Here is a 19,736-nt window from a genome sequence, read left to right as displayed (position 1 = left end):
ATGATTAATGGCGCAAAATATATGATGAATAAATTGCAAAGTTTCGTAATTCACAACTTTGAAAAAATGCATTGCTTCAAAGTTCTTAAAGGTTTAATAACCCTTTAGTTTTCATTGTTTTTAGCCTGCACGACATGTAGCTAGATATTTCCTTTCTTTATTACGGTTTATGCTTATAGGTTGTCATTATGCACTAAACAGCATTAGAGCGAATGAATTGAAATTTTTAAAAAAGAGGCCCTGAGCACTCGATTATTTTGAAAGGTTTTCAGTACACGAATTTCTTCTAAAAAGCTAAGGTCCGGTGCTGGTAGGCAGTTTCTTAAATTTTCTGGCCATTTTGCTATCAAAAGTTTCTAATATGTTTCTTAAATTGCTTAAGTAATGAATTTGTTAAACGTGCTTCCAAGGTAAAGTAAATAGTTCACCCACATTCAGAGATAAACTAACAAAGTATGTCAATTTGAAGTCGGAACAAGTGTAGTGTTGCAATATACATGGGCTCCGACAAAGGTTGAAAAGTGGGGGGGGGGGGGGGGCAAGGGAAAATTTAACACCCATAACAAAAGATTTTGAAAAAAACTCTATTATTTTGCAAAAAAGTGGGGGGGGCCAAGGCCCCCCGGCTCCCCCCTTCGTCGGAGGCCCTGATATAAAAGTATAGTTGTTACAAAAAGATGCGTATATTGAGAATTTTTAAAGTTTTCACATAGGTAGTTAATGTAGATTTGTAGAATGTAAGGATGCCATGTGCCTGATATTGGAATTGTTTTATTAAAGCTGGTCCTTGGCCTCACAACCAACATCCAAGAGGAAATATTTCACTTGTACTGTACGTTAAAGAAATGTCACTGGATTTCACATTTCACTACACAAAAACAAAGCCCAAACAAACCATGACTCATTCAGTTTCAGACAAAGACTATCATATTACTAATGGTCACGTGATGCGAATATTTGCATGGAATGATGGGAAATCTGGAGGGCGCTTTCGAAAAAACAAAGATAGCAATTTGCAGAAAATGGCGACGGAAAGAGGAGTCGCTCTGGTGGCTTTCATAGCCCTTGTCTGCTTATTTGTCACAGTATCTTCCGGTAAGTTATATAAATGACATACCCTCTTTTCTGTGAGCTATGTTTATAATCTGATGGTCACCAGAGTGAGAGGAAAGTTAATGATTTTGTTATTACATATTAAATGATTTCCCGCTACTAGTCCAGTCCTAGACATCTTGTTAATGCGGCAAGTGCGCCGGCTCAAATATTTAGAGTCGTTTCTTCTCTAAAGGTGAAAATATCGATGATCGAGAAATCAATTAAAATAACAAGGGCTACTGATGTTTAAAAAAGCTAGAAACCTGACTAATAGTATGTGTTCACGGAAATGATCGCATCAGTTTAAAGGCTGTCAAGCATCTCCAATTATAATGATTTGCAAGTCGCTTTTTAGTTAGGCTTGTCGCTTTACAAAGCGTGTACATCCTGCAAATGATTCTGATCAGTACTGTCATTTTCTAAGATTCACCCTATTATTTAGGGTAGTTTGACGGATTCTGCGAACTACTAAGCTCCTGAGTTGGAAAAGTATGTCACCATTATAAACAAGCAAGTTTCTGGGCCTATAGGCGAAGCAATTTAACGTAGATCCACAATCATTTTTCAGTGACAACATTTTCTTTGCTTCGGAAATTCACAACAATTTACAGTGAAACGTTTATGAGTTTTTATAACACATTAACGCTATGACATGAGAGTCATGACCTGACCAACAGAATGCGACAGGAAAAGCCCTAAAAAATCACATTTGAATTCTGTTCTGGAATGGTCTAAAGGTCTCTCAAAGCAAAAAAAGCTTGTCACAAACAGCTTACCATTATCTGCAGTGTTAAAACAATAATTTGGAAAAGTCATTTGTGGAAATCAGACAAAGTTGATGGGAAATGTAGTTGTCCCCTGATTTTCTATTACTGAGTACCCAAATGATATTTCATTTATCTACCTTTGTATGAATTTGTGATTTTTTGTGCCAGATACAAAGAACAAGTTTTTCTCCATTTGAACATTTTCTTGTGTACCTTTTCAATTCATATTTTAAAATAAATTTTCAAACCTATTGATGTTAATGCCTCTGTTTGACAGCTTGACATTGGTTGACTTTGTTGATAGTTGTGCCTTGGGTCTTGCTAATTAATAAATTTTGCTTTTAGATTTGTATGTAAACCAACCTGGTTATATTTATTACAAGCAGCCCCAAAAAACAAGCCAGTACAATGTTTTTGAGATAACTTTCAAAACAATAGATGCAACTGGTATGCTTCTGCATGCTCAAAGTGTCGAGAAAGGAGATTTTTTAACCCTTGAGTTGGTGAGAGGAAAAATAAGGTAAGCAAAATGTACATGCCATTCTAATTATGCTAACAATAAAATTGTTGTAGCACAGAATATGATACTTGCTCTTTTAGGGTGCACAAAAATGCTCTCCAAACTCAGTAAATTAGAGGTCAAGTTCTAAACAAGCCAAAAGACTCACAATCGTTCCCTTGTGTAAGAGGAAATGGCATCTTCCAGATAGCTGTTTTCTAGAAAGTTTGTTTTAAGTTTGTCCAGCTCTGTGTGGAGTTTAATTTTAGAACAGATTTTAAGTGCCCTGTATGCTAAAATTTTGATGAGGTTGATGGTGCATTATTTTGGACAAGAAGAATTCAAGCATATTTACTGACTGGTAAAATTTTGCTTAAATATGAGAATAATGATAATAATAATAATCAAAAAATTATTGTAATTTTCTATTGTTTGTTAGATATGCTGGAGAATTTGGAAATGGCCATATTAATATAGACAAACAAGTAACAGGTTATCATAATATGTATGTGGGGCAAGATTTGGCAGACAACCAATGGCATACCGTCAAGGTAACTCAAAACACACAAGACATCACAATTATCATTGATGGTAGGAGGGAACCAAGATACTTCGGATTCTGGAGAGCACCACCAGCGCCAACTCAGTTCAGTGTAGAAGAGGTGTTTATAGGAGGACTGTACTCATATGTTGGGGTTTCTGAAGAAAGATCTGTTGCCCAGGAAGGAGATTCTATGTGTGTCCGATCTGCATACATGAATGGCATTGATCTTCTCAACCAAGGCACCAGAAAAAATGTTCAATCTTTCTGCGATTCTATCAATTACTATCCAATCTTCTTCCCAAACAAAGTCTCCCATTTGTCATATAAGAATTATGACATAAAGTCATTGAGACTGAAGTTTGATTTTAGAACAGTAATTCCAGACCAAGTTGTAGCCAACTACACAAACAAACTAACCAAAGTTCTTGATCTGACATTAGACAGACAGGGCAGGCTCGTTCTTGGGGCAACTGTCGAGAAAACTGGCAGTCATCTTGTAATGAAAACTGGAAAACCCAATTTACATGATGGCACATGGCATACAGTTGAGTTATTTTTATCAAACAGAGAACCAAATTATGATGCAGAGTTTATTGTTGATGGTGTGAAACGGAGATCAAAATTTTTAAATCCTTTTATATTTGATGGTGGACCTCTTCACTTTGGTTTTGGTTTTACTGGATGCATGAAGAATCTGTTGCTAAATGGTAGAGCTGTTGATTATACTCAGATGCAGAAAGTTTCAGTAATCATGGGCAAGTGCAACCTTAAAGATTTCTGCACACCAAATCCATGCATCAATGGTGGTAAATGCAATCAAACTGATACCATTTTCAGATGTGATTGTAGACATACTCCCTATACAGGATCATGTTGTACTCAATGTGAGTAATTATCAGTTTCCAGTTTTAGTTTTCAATTGCATTCTGAATTTACATAAGTTGATGCATAGCCAAGTCATGTTTATTAAGATATGATCATGAACAAACATAAAAAAGAGTGGTTGTAAACAAGAATGGATGAGGGAATGAAATAGCAAATATTTTCACTGGCTAAGGTAGTTAATCTAGTGCTTTATTTCTGTTTCTAGTTTTGTATTCATTTCTGCTTTTTCTTGCTCTTAATTTCATAGAATTCTCTAATTTTGCATAAAAGCCCTTTATATATTGGCTTTTGAATTATGTAGAATGACTGTGCTGTGCAACTCAAAGACAGGAAGTTGTTTATTGTAAGGTACTTTTAGAGTGACAGTGCAAATTGCCTTTCAATAAATTTGTAAAATGTAAAATTTCAGTGCTGTAAAATTTGAAAAAAAACACCAGTAAACTGAAATTTTCTTCTAACAGCACGTTTCAATTATACATGCACTGAAATCCACGAGAAGGCAGGGGACAGATTCATTAGTGACAAATACTGGCTAGATATGGATGGCATTGGAGGATTGGATCCAGTTAGAGCATTTTGTAGAAAAGGGAGAACACCTCAAGATACTATAACACAAATTAACACAACTATACCCTTTGATATTAATGTAATAAATCCGACGGGCAAAAAGATTATTCCTGTGACGTATCTTGCTGATGAAGAAAGTTTAAGGGAGCTTCTACTGCATTTCAAGTCCTGTAGGCAATTCATCAGATACCGTTGTGCAAGGAGTGCTCTGTTCAAATCACCAACAGGACCAAAGCAGGTGTGTAAGCAAACAAATAAATATTTTTAGCTTTGTATGCCTCTGAACATTGGTGTGGGAGATCCTTTCTTTTGCCATCTAGTGCTCTGATAGAACTCATCATTTCTTACTCTACAATCCAGCCTGAATATGAATATCCCCTTAAGCATGAAACTAAGAGGTGCAGCTTGAAACTATCCTGTTATATCTAGCAAAGTATGCACATATGTATCTATCATAAGAGCTCCAATTCAGACCTCATCATTTTAGATATAAGAGCATGTTGAAACATGGCCAAACTGTACACATTTAAAAGCAATGATAATTATAGAAGGCATGTTTAGTGTTAAATGAAGGCAAAGTTTATTAAGATTGTAGTTATTCTTTGTTCTTGCCTAGGCCGAATGCCTTTTGCCTCTGAAATCCCTTTTTGTTTATCTATTAAATTGTCAGCCATTGGGGGTAATTGTAATTAAAAGGACATGGTAAAACTCATATGAAGTTTAACATTTGAAGATTATGTTCCATTCTCGATATCCCACTGTTAATTCGACATACACGCTCACTTTCAGGTACAATGGATGGGCTTTGACGATAAACTGCATTATTATTGGGGAGGTTCAGGAGGCCGGCGAGGTTACTGCGCTTGTGGTTTGACAAGGACTTGTATAGACAAAGAAATGCATTGCAACTGTGACGCCTTTAAGTTCGTCAGAGACATAGAGGATAAAGGTTACTTAACGACTAAAGAGCATCTTCCAGTACGCCGTATTGACTACTTTGACGTAATGTCGGACACTGGTAAAAATGGTATAAGTTCCATTGGTGCACTTGAGTGTTGGGGAGTAGGTAGGCAAAGTTTCCTTTTTACCTCAATTTTATGTTGTAGTTTTTCAGCGTGTGATTCTTCTTTGAACAGGCACTTGAGTCTTCTCGTGTAACTTGCATTTATTCTTTTGTTTTTTTACAGATACTTCCAACCTGGCAGCTACTTTTAGAGAGCAATGGTCCTACATGCAGATAGAACTGACAGACGAAAATGAATGGAACAATCACATCGATGCTGGAGATGTTGCGCTGGAGTTTCTGACAACCACGGCAGCCGGGACGCTCGTCTTTGCTAGGGGACCTATCTCTGGAGATTTTCTTGAAATAAAGCTTATCAACAGGCAGCGTGCTCGGGCAACCATGAATCTAGGTGAGATTTATGTCCAAGTCTTCTACGTTCTGCTTAATTGATTAACTGCTTTCAAACAACAAACTTGGAAGACGGTTGGTGAAGTTTGAGTTTTCATGCCTTACAAAAGTAAAGTTATCCCAGTTGTTTTGGAAACCCAGATCTTTGCCCATTGATCACTGATGTGGTAATTAATTTAAAACCAGAAATATTTTGTCTTTATTTTTGTCTTTATTTGCATGATACAAACTGCTAAAGTTAATTAATATAAGGCAATTGCATTTTGCACGACCAAAAAGCTGGGATTATCAAGACCAGAGTCTAGGCTGATATTTTTGTAGTTACAGTCAGTACTAAAGGTAATGTGTGATATAAGAAGCACTGTATTCAACCTTTGTTTCAATTTGTGTCAAGTTTAATTTTTCATTTTGTACGGCCTGAAATAAAAAGTGTCCTGCTTTTCAGGTTAGGTAAAATTCATTTTAATTATCGCGTTCACCAACTAGAGTATTTTCTTTATAAGTTACCATCTAGGAAAGACATATTGAGATTGTTGCCCCTCCCTTATTAAATGTTGAAGCGTCAACCTACTTTATTACATGCACCTTTATTACAGTGGTGGACACTTGGAAGGGCGAAAGGAGCGGTTGCAGTGGCTATTGGTTATTTATCTAAATCCATGGACAAATGTGACATCATCTTATCAAAATGATATGCTTGCCCTGCCCCCTCCCCCATATTTGACTAAGTTTCCGCCACTGGTTAGGATTCTGTTTCAATTGCCAATTTACAATTGTAGTACTATCGTAGTATTTACAATTGAAAAGTATTTGCAGTATTATCCAAACTATTTATTCTGTATAGGATACTACAAGAACATGCATTTGGATGTGGACATTGCCGTTTTGAATAGAACATTCGATGATAATTTGCCGCACAAGCTACGTCTAGATTGGAACAGGAGGGAAATGAACTTTACAGTTGATAACATAACTCGCATTGTGGAGTTTCATTATCAGTATGGCATTACTCATCTTGATGTTGATGGAAGCCCTTTCTACGTCGGCGGTCGAAATGATGGGTTAGGCGAAGGATTCATTGGAATTATAAGATCATTTGTAAGTTAATGTTCATATCTTTTATTGCAACGTTATTCGAGGACCACGTCTGAAAGGTTCTTCTGAAAGTACATACACGGCTAGAACTGGAATCGGATCCTGTGTCTCCCAGAAAATATTTTGATGAAAGGAAGCATTTTTCTGATTAAATAAGCCAAGTCCCATTCAAGTCGATAATCCAAGGTAAGCCTCCGTTTCTGGTTGGCCCATTTTCCATCCATGGCTGGATGCCTTAGTCCTTATGGGAAGAAAATTATGTTCTCAAGAAATTTTTGAAGAATTCGGTTTTCCACTCTTTACCCTTTTCTAAATTTCGCAAGAGCGGATATGAATCTTTTTATCAAAACATATAAACCCATCATATTTAGATGAAAGCAGTCCATCGCTTAAATTACTTTCTGAAAAACTTAAGGGAAGATCCAACCCGCCATTTTTTCCCTCAAAATCATAACATTCCTGAGGCACTTAATTGAAAAAATTCCTTACGCAAGAATTTTTGCTCTTTTAAATTCTTCTTTAAAGATAATGTTTTCAAAGCCATTATATTAAGTTTCTCGACAACTAATTTCCAGGAAAGAAATAATTTTTTTGTTCGGAAATAATTTCGGGAATTAAACGCTGAAATAATTTCGGAAAAATTTTTAATCTCTGCTGATGTTATTTGGTGAGAAAAGCGTTGAAATCGAGGCACACTGTGAGTTTTATGCACCCTTATTTACTTGTAATCTGCTTAATGCCTGATTTAGCGATAATTCTTTTTTGTAGTACTATGGGGGAAAGCTTGTTGATCTTCCAACCGAGGCAGAGGGTTTATCGCGAATCGGTGTATACCCGGGACAAGGAAGCGCTTGTAAACTCGTCAAATCCCCTTGTAATCAAGGATTCTGTATCGAAGAATACAACAAATACTTCTGCAACTGCTCGGTTTCGGCATTCAGTGGTAACCATTGCCAATATGGTAAGATATACTTTGTTGCTTCATTTTAATTTTTTTTATCACAAAAGAAATGCAAACAATTCGGCAAGAATTGCAAATGCATATATTTCTATTTTTCTCTAGGTTTGTCTGTTTTTGTTTGTTTCGTGGATCTGCTGCATTTTTTCCATTTGTAGAAAATAGATTTTGTAGATAGAAATATATATCTAAAACTGTGTTTACTTTTTTATTTCAAACTATATTCGCATTCAAGAAAGATAATGCTTTTATTCGTTATTTTGGTTCAAATGACGGATAAGTGTTTAGTTTTTACCGAGTGAAGATTTCACAATGAGTTGTATTTATAATCATGCTATGCAAAATACATCGAGCATAAAGACGGCTAGAAAAATGAGGAAAAAAAATTCCTAATCCTTTATATTATCTTAATAGTTTAAATGTGTGTTGTTTTAATTTGATAGCTTAATATAATTGTAATTCAGAGGAGTAGTTTAAGTGGCCTTTGGAGTCCAGAAAAGTTGTCCACCTTTCACTGACCAAGGAAATCTTACCATAAAACCTTTCTCATTTTAATACACCAATTCGACTTGTAACCTCGTTTTGGAAATTTCTCCAAACTTAATTATACGACTTTTTTAAGCTCAGATTTGCTTTGCCCTAATTTTAGGCAGGATGCAATTTTTTATATTGTTTGTGCTTGTATTTTAGATTTTACGGAGAAATGAAGTTTGAAAACTTTTAAGGGATTTGACCCCAAAAATCATTCCGGGTGAAACTTTACCCCCCTAGTCGCCAATCACGGTCAAATCCCTTATACATTTTATATCTTTATGTCGTCATCAATTCAATATCCGTGAGCAAAACTATAATTTCCAAAAAGACTAAAATCCGAATCTGATGTCAAAACTTTTGTACAGACGATTTTTAAGAATTTTTCAAGATGAGGCCGTAAGTCGAATTGGTGTATGGGTTTAAAATGGGTATGGTCAGAAAACGGGGTACACAGCCAGCCAGTCTTTGTCTCCTCTTCTGGCATTTGTTTTTTCAAAACCTTACTAGAAATTTGTAAATTGTTTTCAATTATAAATATTTTTATAAACCGATGTTAAGTAAAACCCTTTTATTGATTGATAAAAAAACCATGTAATGCAAGTATTTAAATTATAAAAAGTTAATGCCTAAATTTTACAGTGCAAACTAGTTCTGCAAAAATATTCGTATTAAAAAAACGGAAGGCTTTTGAATTTTGTTCTGATTTTTTTCATTTTTGTATGGTTTTTTTTTTAAATAAAAAGGCTATAAAGATTTTTCAACTTCCTCAAGTTTTCAATTTTTTGGCCACCTTCCTCAATTTCTTCTGGTTCTATTACCTTCCTCCGGCCAGTGGCCGTGGGACCGTGATATTTTCCTGACTCTGGTGCATTTTATTATAAGCATTGAAATTTTATTAACTTCACGGCTCTGCATGTCTTTACTCAATCAATTGAATTCACCAAATAAATTTTTTTCAGACCAAAATGCATTCGTCTTTACCAGTGGTAAATTCCTCAGGTACACTTTCCAGAAAAAAGTTCAAGTGCAGGAAGGATACATTAACGTTGCCTTCAAAACAAATGAGGCGAATGCAGTGATTTCTCAGTTACGTGGAGATGGGAACGCCCATATCACTCTGTTATTAATTAATGGAGTGCTGAAGCTGTTATTTAACTTCAGGCCTCTTGAGACGGATCTGCAGTCGTTGGATATACAGCACCCACAGCAAACAACGTTGGGAAAATTCAACGACAATAAAAGACATATAATTAGGATTCATCACAAAGAAAATCAGATTTTCACGTACGTTCTTGATAACAGCGACAGCCCGATAAAAGGCGTTCGTAATATCTCGGCACCGTTCACAACAATGTTATTTCCTGAACCGGCCACTTTGGCTCTTGGTAGGCGCTCTTCTCTGCTTGTCGGATTCCCTACAACGTTCGTCGGTTGCATCACTGGGCTCCGTTATCAGTATCTTCCACAGGGTGCTAAAATTGGTGTCAACATTGATATGGGTCATCTTTTCCAAACGAAAAACCCCAGTCTGGATCGATCGCAAGCACCAGTGAATGGATCCTGTGGAGATACCCTGCCTGTCCCGCCAGCTTTGCCACCAATTATTCCTCCGCAGCAGTTCAAATTCAGAAACCCTGTCGTCACAGTTGCCCCGATTGGTTCAAATTACACATTCGGTAAAGCTGTAGTAATCGGTATTGTGTGCGTCCTAATTGTCCTTGCTGTCGTGCTACTGTTCATAACATTGAAATGTGTTGAGAACTACAAAAAGAAGTATAGAGCGATTGAAGAAAAACTTGCTTTGACGCTTCATGAAAAAGCCCCCGCAAAAGAGGAGCCACCCACACGCAGAAATGATTTTTACTACGAAAGAGAGCAAGAGCCAGAGATTCCTCTTCAGGAACTCAGATCCCAGCCAGCCGAACCAGTTTACCCATCGCAGAGTTCATACGGCCCTGAAACGATTTCATATGCCCCGAGCCCTAAGCCTGGTGCTGCGGCCGCATCACCACCAGAGAAAGACGACGATGATGGGTTCTTCTTATAGATCAGAATCAGAAGTTTTCTGTATTCCACCTTTTTCAACACATGCAGCCATGTATTTACCAACGTCAACTTTTGCTGGTATGACTGTGGATACCAAGCATTAGACTCAACACATGGACTTAGTTGTACTAGAAAGTTTTTTTGTGTATTTTTTCGTTTCTTTTAGCTCTAGGGTATTTAAGGAGGACATGACTGGTTTTTGATTGTTTCTGAAATTGCTTGTAGGCTAGATTTTAAGGCAGTTTTATACAGTGAATTTTAGATATCTCTCACCAGCTAATGATAAGCTTCATTAGAATTTCGAGGAAAATAGTTAAGTGCACATACTGTGGTTCTGGTTTGCTTATAGGGCAAGGGTTAACGACGTGATTTATTGTAGGTTAAACAATTTTCCTTTTCAGAATAGTTGGAAGACATTTCATATATAATTGCATTTTTCTGCAAAATTTGAGTAACACGGAACCCTTGCATCGAAAAATATGCACATACTGTTATAAAGTTAAGAATTTGTTGATGATGTATTGTTTTGTATTCAAGTTGTATTTAATCATGACGTCAAAAGCACATCGTTGTATGGTATCTTATTCAAAAGTGGAGGATATACCAGTAGCATTTATTATATTGTAGCATTTAATACCTTCGTTATCGACTTTTGAGTATTTTTGAAATTGTATTTTGTACCGCTCTTACTAAACACTTGTTTCTATTCCAGGAAAAAATCGTGGGGGGGGGGGGGGGGCGGATAACTAAAAACTCTGGACAAAATAGAGAGCTTTATTGGGAGATTTTTGCCCTTTTGTTGAAAACACTGCACATTTTACCGCGAATTCTCCTGTAGTTGTTCTCTAACTTCAACTTCTTTTCGTTTCATATTTGAAGTGCTGTTTTACGGTTTTGTAAACATGCTAAATGCTTCGATTAACTTGATCATCGAACTTAAAATTGAAATCTGTTGGGGCAAAAAGTTCCGGGCAAATGCTATGCCTTCTACCCTTTTCAAGAGAGATGGGTTCTCTCAAAGGGAAATTGTTATTGTTATTGAAATTGTTACCCTAAAGCGGGTCAGATGCAGAAGGTTGTTCTTGGAAAAGCGGCAAGCTTATCAATCTGAAGTGGTATTTCTACTTTTCGATTAGACAGACATCTATTTAGTATCTTTCTTGTTTAAGTTCAAATATAAAAAAACATTTGATCAGAGAAGTTGTACCCGGTGAGCGGAGGCGGACATTATTTCTTAAAAATGCGAAAAGTTCTTGGTAGGCAGTTTGGCTAGCTCTAGTTGTCATGTAATTTATCGCGCTTTATATGAAAGGGACGTTCTTTCCATCACAGCCACTGCATCGGCAGAGGTAATAGGGTCTCGAAAATTTATCACAAAGATCAGCTGTTGCTGCAAAATTGATTGCTAGGCAAAACTGATTGTGTCAGGGTCGTGTTTTGCCATTAACCTGCTACGTATTTCTAGCAGCATGACACGACATGTGTAGGCATATTTCAATGTCCCTGATGTGTTTAAATGCGACGTCACAATGTAATGGTTGAAAAGAATTTGTTACGTCTATTTCTTCGACCAGCACATTTTTCCTCATTTGTTGGCCATGACCAAACTCGGGGTATCAAAAACCATACCTCTAATAATGTTTTGCGATGGATTTGAGCCTTTCGAGCTTTTGAAAACAAAGGTATCACAAGCCAAAACACAGCTGTATAGAGCATCTTTAGGGACAATTCCTTGAAAAGACTATCCAATATGGAGAAGGCAAGAAGAGAAACTTAACTTGGACCTCCCTTTTCTGTTTTGGATTAATACTTGCTGTGCCATGAAGAAGCAATTTTCGTTCTTTGTATGCAAGGACATCATAAGCATGTCAAAGTTCGAGGGGAGCAGGATCGAAGGGACACCGTGTAACAAAAATGGGGGGACTTTTTCAATTAAGTTGCATCTATTAACAGGGTGGTTTTTCTAAAATAAATTGGGCATGTGCCACTGGTGCATCTCCGGCTCTAAGCCCCTGTTTGGAAGTCTCTTTTTTTAACATTAATATACTCCATTCATATAAAACTCCAGAAAGGGATCGGCGATCATTATGAGCATCAAATGTTTAATACTAGTGGTAAGAGCGTCTCGAAACACTGTCACAAAGCTCGGCTGTGGCTGCAAAATTGATTGCTTCAGAGTGTTTCTAGCAGCATAGCACGACATGAACGCTAATCAAAGTTTCTCTGAAGACTTGAAAGAGTTCAATGTGACGTCACAATGTAATTATTTCCATTGTTGTTGATAGCAAAGCTTATTTGCCATTTTGGACCGAGCCTTTCCAAATGGGAAAAGAAAAGAAGTCAATATTGTTTGCTTCATCGTGTTGCTTCATCAAGAAGTCAATATTGTTTGCTTCCCTTTAGGGGTCTGGAACACAGGCTACTTTCTGCTCCTTTCCTTTCAAGGGATGACAAAGCGAGTTCTCATTTCGGCGCTTTCCCCTTGGATTTTTCTGATTAATATAAATATATAGGTCCTATATTTTGAACAGTCCTCCAAACTGCTTCAGGTGGACACAAAAAGGGCCACCCTTTTTTACTTCCTCATTATATGCCTATAAATAATTCTTTTAGCGTCACTTTAACATCATTACAGTAAATTCTGGATTTATCTCATGGGGGTTTATGGATGGGAGCTAATTAGTGGTGGGGGTATTGGATGGAAGCTAATCACTGTTAAAAACACAAGAAAGATAATCTGTGCCGTCCACAGCAGAAATAGACATTATGATTCTGGTCTTATTCTGACTATGAACAGGACTTAACAATTTCTTTAACAGTAGCCTTATAACAGAAACACTTTGAGAACCATGGTACCATTTCGTTTGGCAGGCGCTTGCATACGTCAGTTTAGGCCAGGCGAATCGTGGTTTTTGGTAGATTACAGGTATATTAATGACAGCATCAGACGACAAGATAGGTTTCAGTAGGCGAGTTGATAAGGGAAGCTATACACTTGGTTAATGATGCTAATGCCATGATTCACAAAGCGCTTACTTAAACGAAAACCCAACAAAAATAAAAGGTCGCTAATCGTCAAGTTTCTACTTCTGTAAAGTCTTTTAGTTGCTTTAATATATGCTATGGATGCCTCTAGAACCATTCGATTGTCACTTTCATTAGGTATTGGGTTACCGTAAAGAAGCAAGTTAAGTAAGGCTATTGAATCGATGCTGTTTAAATCCAGTTTTGGAAGGTATGAAAGCTGGCCAAGGAGATCACTGCACATAGAAGCAAACAGAAGGCAGAGCAGGAAGAAGTGCTCATTTTCCTCAATTCCATATTACAAACAAACTTGCTAGGGTAGGGGGTAATTCGGGGGGCTTGTACAAATAGAGGCCAATGCACAGATTAACGGTACATGGGATGCAGGGCCACTGGAGCAAATTTCTAACAAGATCCACTGCGAAGGAGATTTTCCACCTGCATACCACTACGCAGTAGCTGTTTATTTTTGTCTTGCTAACATATAAGAGATAGAAGAGATAGAGACTGAAAAGAGATAGAAACTGAAATTTTGCTTTGAAACGGATAGAGACTGAAAATTTGCTTTGACAGAGACAGAGACAGATAATTTGCTTTGAAAAGAATAGGGACTGAAACATCACCTTGACAGGGATACAGACCTAAAACTTGCTTTGAAAGAGACAGAGATTACAAGTTCGCTTTGAAAGAGATAAGTTGAAAATTCGAGAATTACTTTCAGTTCTGTAAATTTGATTTTCGGTTTAACTTGTAAGTTTTTATTTTTTTGCTTGTATGATTGCATTAATGTGGATTCATTTTTCTTTGGTATGTTGTAATTGATTTGAATATTTGTCGGATACAATGCAACTTTAAAAAAATTGGGGGAGGATATGTGCCTGTCGCTTAACCAGGGTCATTCCCCACTTACAATGAAAATTAAAAAGAAAACCGAGTACGTATTTTAACGTATTAAAGAAAACGTATTTTAAAAAATACACAAACAAAAAACTTAACCTGACACGAGGAGTTATAAAATTAAGTATGCTCAAGAGTGCGTGGCCCCTGAATGGAGCACAAGGCCACTTCTGCCCTCTAGCATTGTGCCAGTTTGTAAAGTATTTTTTGTGCGTTTTTTTCTGCCGCTTATGCACGCGCGGTAACAAATCATGTTGCAAAATAGCAAGCTGCGGGATTTTATTTTTAGTTAGCATATGTAAGCGGTCAAACTATGCGCGGGATTTGCGCGTAGTCTGTGCTGCAATTGCGCGGGTTAATCTATAATTACAAAAATGCATGGACGTGTTTTGAGGAATAAAGTATTCCCCGCGCATACCCAAACTTTGCAGTCTGGGCTTTGTGCTAGTAGACAAAATAGTTCTAGTTATAGGCAATTCGTATTATTATTTCTAAATTTCTAAGCCACCATGAAAGCTGTACCATTTTTGGCAATATCAAATGTTACGCAAAAATAGATGTTTATGCTCTTAATTTTGTCCCACCCTGTTCCAACCTCCCTCCGGCGGCCCTGGGATGAGTGTGGCATAGCCCACGAAGAACCGTTCTGCGTGCATCAATTCGGACCATTTTCGTTAAAATGTTGGATTACAACTGAACCGCTTAAATCCCCTCAGGTTTTGCATGACAACGAACTGAAAATATTTTCAAAACCACAGAAAAAGAATGTTTACAAGGTAGGCGTTTCCAAAGGCTTATTTTGCATATTCACAACAACGTCACACAACCTGCTGAAAACGTAGAATTCCTGGACAGTTTCAACGGTAACGATGGAAACACGGCGAAGTCGTAGATTGGTCTTTTCGATCTTTGCTTCGGGATATGTTCGTTGCCGTAAAAACTGGATTCAAATGATCTTCTGAATATGTTGTTTCACTCCAGTTTCAAACTTCATACTTCAAGTTTGTCCAGCAAATTACTCAAGGAAGCAGGTAAGTCATATTTGCGTCTACGTAAACATTTAGGCCGAATAAAAATTTTTGAACATCCTTGACAACCTCATTTATTAAATGATCTTATGTTTGATATTATGCCATTATTTTTTTAATGCCTCATGTCCCAACCTAGGAATGTTCTGGTTAAGTATGAAGAAGAGCAATTTAGAAAGACTGACTTTTTGAAATCATTTGCTTAGTAGGCAAGCTACATTGTGATATTTTTCAAGCTGTTTTTTACACTTTTCTACTTAGTCTAAATATTGGCCCTATAAATCCAAAGTTTTTTTGTTGAACATATCTACTGTGTGTATTACAGAATTTCTGGTGAATGCACATTAAAAATGCAACTGCTAATGCATGATGACGTTGCAAATGCAATTTATAAAGTACACGACCCCCTGACGGGACCATCTTAACGTAGGACGGGACCATCATAATAGAAACACATTGCCGTGAAATTTGTTTGCTGCACTAGAGCAGTATTTGACAAACTGAAACATTTGTTAATTAAGAGGTGTAATGTTTTGAATAAATTAACATATTATGACGTAACGGTACTTAGAGTTAGTTGTAGAGCACGAGGCGAGGGAGTAAACCGTCTTACATGTGAGCACATGATTAGGCCCTTTTTAACAACATAACAAGAGGTATGGTGAAAGATTGCTGAATTAACTTAAGAAGCCAATAGGAACACCTTTGTTCGCTTATGCAATGCAGAACATTCATTCACATAATGGGACTTGCATGGTTTGCAAGTTGTTTCACTGCTGCCCCATTCAATATATAATTTCCGCCTACGCAACACCATCAACTTTTACAAACAGTTACTATAGAGTTGATAACTCTATCTTAAATGCAGGAGGCATTTTGTGAAATCAAGAAAAAACAATGAAACTTTTACTTGTACATTGGTTTTTCGTCTTTTTAATCGACAGTTTCCGTGACTTACATTTTTCTGAGAACTATGTAATACACGAGGATTTTACCTGTAGGTTTTCCCCTACTATCTACAAAACCTTTAAAATCCCTGCATGTGGCGACGTTGAGAAACTTTCATGTCCGAATTATGTTTGTTTATAAAATGGTTACCTTGGGCCATGATAATAGAAACAACCAACGTTCTGTGTGGGAGTATGAAAGTGATACAAACCGCAATCTTATGCATTTGCACTCAAATCAGTGACTATGAACATGCAACAAAAAAGCACCGAAAATCCCTTTCTTGCCATAAGTTAAGCCCTTCATCTCGAAAACAAAAAACCAAGGCTCAAAAATTTGTGATCACTCTTATTTTCGTCAACGTTTTTCAAGAAAATCTTTCGAAAGTTTCTGACAGCTCTAGCCGTACAATAGTTTGTTTTTATAAACTTTAACTCTGAGTTCTTTACGAAACGGTGGGCTGAGAAAAATATTTGTTTCTAGGAACGATCGTTTTTTTAGTTAATTTAAGGGCCTCTCCAGCCAAAAAAAAAATTTTTTATTGACCAAAAAGTTAGCATTTGATGCGTGTATTATGGCAAAGTCGTTGTTTTTGCGAAATTCCAATTAGTTTAGAAGTTATAAGCCTTTAAAGTTGCACCTTTCCGAGAGAAAAACCGACAAAAGCCGAATCAGTTTGGTGACATTCTGACGTCACAATGTGCGGCTCTCGTTCGCCATGAATTTCGTATATCTTCCACCAAATCGTGAAGAAGTCATGGTCATGCGTTGATAACTGCATCTAAATCTACAGCAGGAGCTTTTTAGGATCGAAAAATATCAAATGTTTACAATCATTCTAAGTCTGCGGGTCGGAATGTGTCCTAGCCTGCGTGCAAACTTTACTTTCCGTTGCGAATGAGAGCCGTATTGGTTCTCCTTCGCAACGGAAAGTAAAGTCTGCACGCAGGCTAAATGTGTCCATGCTGTGTCACGACTGTTTTAATCACCTGTGTAGGCCCACAAAGCTATGGCTTCCTGTTCCATCTCTTCCCTGGCGTATAGGTATAATTAATCGAAATTGATACTCATGTTGTTCTCCAGAAACGATGAACAACTTAAGGCTTCAGAATTGGTGTCTGAAATGCTCAAACTGAAAGCCGGTAGAACAGAACTGAGAGTACCATCACTTGCAGTGCAGTGTTCAATTTGCGAATCGCCGTCGTTCGATTCGGTTTGAGGCGAGACTAACGAAATACACTGCGACGTCAAATTTGCGTCACAGTGTCACCAAACCGAAAACTTTCTGTCGGTTAATTCAATTCAATTATCGAAATGCAAGAGCTTATATCTCACAAACTGTAAAAACTATCGAAAAACAAATAATGAATTCGTGATCAGCAGGTTCAACTCCTTTAGATTAGCCAATAAAATGCAAGTGCAAAATTTGGCTGGAGAGGCCCTTTAACATTCTGGGATGTACAGTATGTGATTTAAGCATTTGAAAATGAACTTGTGATGTTTTTAACATTCTTACTGTATTGGCAGTTTTCTGCCAGCATTTGTATCATTGTATAGTCTAGTTCAAGTTGCAGACTTATAACTAAAGCCCAGACCTCTAGATGGAGTCCATAACACTGATCTATGAAAAAGACTGGATCGAGCTTCTATTGTGACACAGAATAAGAAAAACACGTATTCGAATAACTGCGATTGTCATTCGAAAAACAGCCCATGCGAGGAGAGGGCCTTCACTATCATTCCTAGATGCTCTGGCCCTTTTCCTTTTTAAGCGATCATACACACCGCATTGCGGACCTCGCATATCCATATTATTCAATTGATGGATTTCTTTCCCCTTTTGTTTGTAGCCCTCTTACTTTTGAAATTGATCGGGCTTCAAACTTCAGTGTTTCAAGACAATAGGAATCTCGTCCCAATCTCTTTTATAGTTCAGTGGTCCATACCAAAAAATTTAGAGTTCAGACCTCTAAACCCTGACTGGAGTCCTAAGCATAAACTTGAACCTAAGATAATGTCACCCATATGTTGATTTCATGGCGTGCATTTTGTTCAAAGCAGGACAGTATCCCAAACATAAGCAGTGATTGAATAGTCTTTTTTCATCGTAGAACGCAAAAAACAAGTCCCGATAAAATTGAAGAAGGATGTCATCGTCCGATGCAGAATGTCTCTTTGAGCAAGTAGAGAAGAAAAGAAAGATAGTGCGATTTGCGGACATGGAAGGGAAAGAATTGTACGAGACATTTTTCATTGCTCGCCTATCGAAAAGTAAATATATTGAAAGAAAGTGCAGGAAAGAGAAGACGAAGCAAAAAGAAACACTGCCATTAGTTCACTGGAATAATTGTTACATTCAGGAGAGACTGAGGGAACACTTTGTCACCTTAGAGAGCTTTGCTACAACAAATAACGGAATAATTGGAATGATTGCAGTCACAAACATTGCATATGCTAAAGACGTTTCTGTTGCGTATTCTTTTGATGACTGGAGCACTGCTTTTCCAACTAAGGCCTCTTTCCATAGACACGATGAAGCAAACAATATTGACTTCTTTTTCTTTGCTATTTCGAAAAAAGCTCATACGGTAGATCCAAAATGGCAAATAAGCTTTGCTATCTGCTACAAAGTGCGTGGCTGTGAATTTTGGGATAACAACAACGGAAATAACTACATTGTGACGTCACATTGAACTCTTCAGAGAAAGTCTTCAGAGAAACTTTGATTAGCGTTCATGTCGTGCTATGCTGCTAGAAACACTCTGCAGCAATCAATTTTGCAGCCACAGCCGAGCTTTGTGACAGTGTTTCGAGACGCTTATACCACTAGTATTAAACATTTGATGCTCACAATGATCGCAGATCCCTTTCTGGAGTTTTATATGAATGGAGTATATCAATGTTACAAAAAAAGAGACTTCCAAACAGGGGCTTAGAGCCGGGGATGCACCAGTGGCACATGCCCAAAATTTTTTAGAAAAACCACCCTGTTAATAGAAGCAACGTCTTTGAAATAGTCCCCCCATTTTTGTTACACGGTGTCCCTTCGATCCTGCTCCCCTCGAACTTTGACATGTTTATGATGTCCTTGCATACAAATAACGAAATTTGCTTCTTCATGGCACAGCAAGTATTAATCCAAAACAGAAAAGGGAGGTCCAAGTTAAGTTTATCTTCTTGTCTTCTCCATATTGGATAGTCTTTTCAAGGAATTGTCCCTAAAGATGCTCCTTACAGCTGTGTTTTGGCTTGTGATACCTTTGTTTTCAAAAGCTCGAAAGGCTCAAATCCATCGCAAAACATTATTAGAGGTATGGTTTTTGATACCCTGAGTTTGGTCTTGGCCAACAAATGAGGAAAAATGTATTCTCGGAGCAATTCGATAAAAAATGATTCTGTAAATGTAATTTTCAAATCACTGATATCATGGCCAGA

The 19,736-nt window shown here is 37.3% G+C and overlaps 2 protein-coding genes across 2 annotated transcripts; both read left to right on the top strand.

The window, feature by feature from the left end:
- The first annotated feature begins 881 nt into the window (after positions 1-881).
- LOC135682162 (contactin-associated protein-like 2) lies at positions 882-11,077 on the top strand. Its single transcript, XM_065196922.2, has 9 exons — positions 882-1,095; positions 2,208-2,382; positions 2,801-3,789; positions 4,252-4,595; positions 5,147-5,423; positions 5,545-5,772; positions 6,616-6,869; positions 7,635-7,827; positions 9,318-11,077. The coding sequence occupies exons 1-9, from the start codon at positions 897-899 to the stop codon at positions 10,403-10,405; spliced, it is 3,747 nt and encodes a 1,248-aa protein (XP_065052994.1). The 5' UTR covers positions 882-896; the 3' UTR covers positions 10,406-11,077.
- A 7,371-nt stretch (positions 11,078-18,448) lies between these two features.
- On the top strand, positions 18,449-18,994 carry LOC135681995 (protein phosphatase 1 regulatory subunit 3D). The gene has a single exon (XM_065196691.1). It carries the CDS (start codon positions 18,449-18,451, stop codon positions 18,992-18,994), a length of 546 nt encoding a protein of 181 aa, XP_065052763.1.
- The last annotated feature ends 742 nt before the right edge of the window (positions 18,995-19,736 follow it).

The sequence above is a fragment of the Rhopilema esculentum genome, chromosome 16, assembly GCF_057945365.1.
Source record: "Rhopilema esculentum isolate cy_ngs chromosome 16, ASM5794536v1, whole genome shotgun sequence".
Classification (NCBI taxonomy): Eukaryota; Metazoa; Cnidaria; class Scyphozoa; order Rhizostomeae; family Rhizostomatidae; genus Rhopilema; species Rhopilema esculentum.
Note: the sequence above shows the minus strand (reverse complement) of the source record. Positions and strands in the feature narration are given on the sequence as shown.